At 52.2% G+C, this 917-nt stretch overlaps 1 protein-coding gene across 1 annotated transcript; it reads left to right on the top strand.

Annotated features, from left to right (window-relative positions):
• Positions 1–30: 30 nt before the first annotated feature.
• On the top strand, positions 31–725 carry Pmar_PMAR017585 (conserved hypothetical protein; the record flags this gene model as incomplete). Its single annotated transcript, XM_002767677.1, has 3 exons — positions 31–75; positions 123–305; positions 360–725. The coding sequence occupies 3 exons, from the start codon at positions 31–33 to the stop codon at positions 723–725; spliced, it is 594 nt and encodes a 197-aa protein (XP_002767723.1).
• Between the last annotated feature and the right edge of the window lie 192 nt (positions 726–917).

The raw sequence follows: 917 nt of genomic DNA, 5'->3' as shown, positions 1-917 counted from the left end.
GGATTGACGTTTACGAGCCCCCACCGGGAGATGACCTGTGGCACAGTAGATTTCATCGCCACTCAGGACTATATGGTATAGCTCGGAAAGCCGCTCGCGGTGGTGCCTGATAATGGTCGCAGGTTCGACCCCCGGTACCTCCAGTTTATGTCTTCTGTTTCGAGAAGAGTTACACAGCAGTGTCCACGGGGTTGGTCCGTGTGGCAGCTACTGCTATAAAGGACACTCTCCCGAGTCTACCTGAGCGGTCACAGATCGCCCTCATGACATTTGATGACAAGAGTGTGAGCATCTTCGATTTGCAGGTGAGGCCACCCCCCAATGTAGAGCACGTGTTATTCCCATGGCACCTTCTTCAGAGTGCGAATGGTACGGAATATGTGATTACTGATGTGGACGATCCCTTCCTACCTAAGCCCATGGATAGCCTTCTAGTGAACGTCTATGATGATGCTGTTAATGCCACTATTAATAACGTCCTCGACAGCCTCGCCGAGATGAACCCTCCATCAGTGGCCACTGACTGCTGCTGTGTCACAGCTGCAGTGAAAATGGCCAACTTGGTCATGCGTCATCTCGGTGGCAAGCTGAGTATCTTCTCGTGCACTAAGCCCATTGAGCTCACACCTAGCAAGTTGAAGAAGGAAGAAAGGGCTCCTGGTAGTAGAGAGATAGGGGTCTATCCTGAGGGCCCCGAACGTGTGTTGCAGATGCCTCGAGCATGATACCACCATCGTCGTCGGTCTTCAAGGATATGACATCGGATCTCATCGCGGTTCAGATCACAGTGGAGCTGTTCGTCGCAACAGACAATTTGCATATGGTAGATGCAGGGTGTGGGGATCGAACCTGCGACTGTCTGATTGTTGCAGGATTTGGCCTCACTAGCGCCTCTTGCTAAGTACACAGGGGGTGAC

Source organism: Perkinsus marinus (genome assembly GCF_000006405.1).
Source record: "Perkinsus marinus ATCC 50983 genomic scaffold scf_1104296970264, whole genome shotgun sequence".
Taxonomy (NCBI): domain Eukaryota; phylum Perkinsozoa; order Perkinsida; family Perkinsidae; genus Perkinsus; species Perkinsus marinus.
Note: the sequence above shows the minus strand (reverse complement) of the source record. Positions and strands in the feature narration are given on the sequence as shown.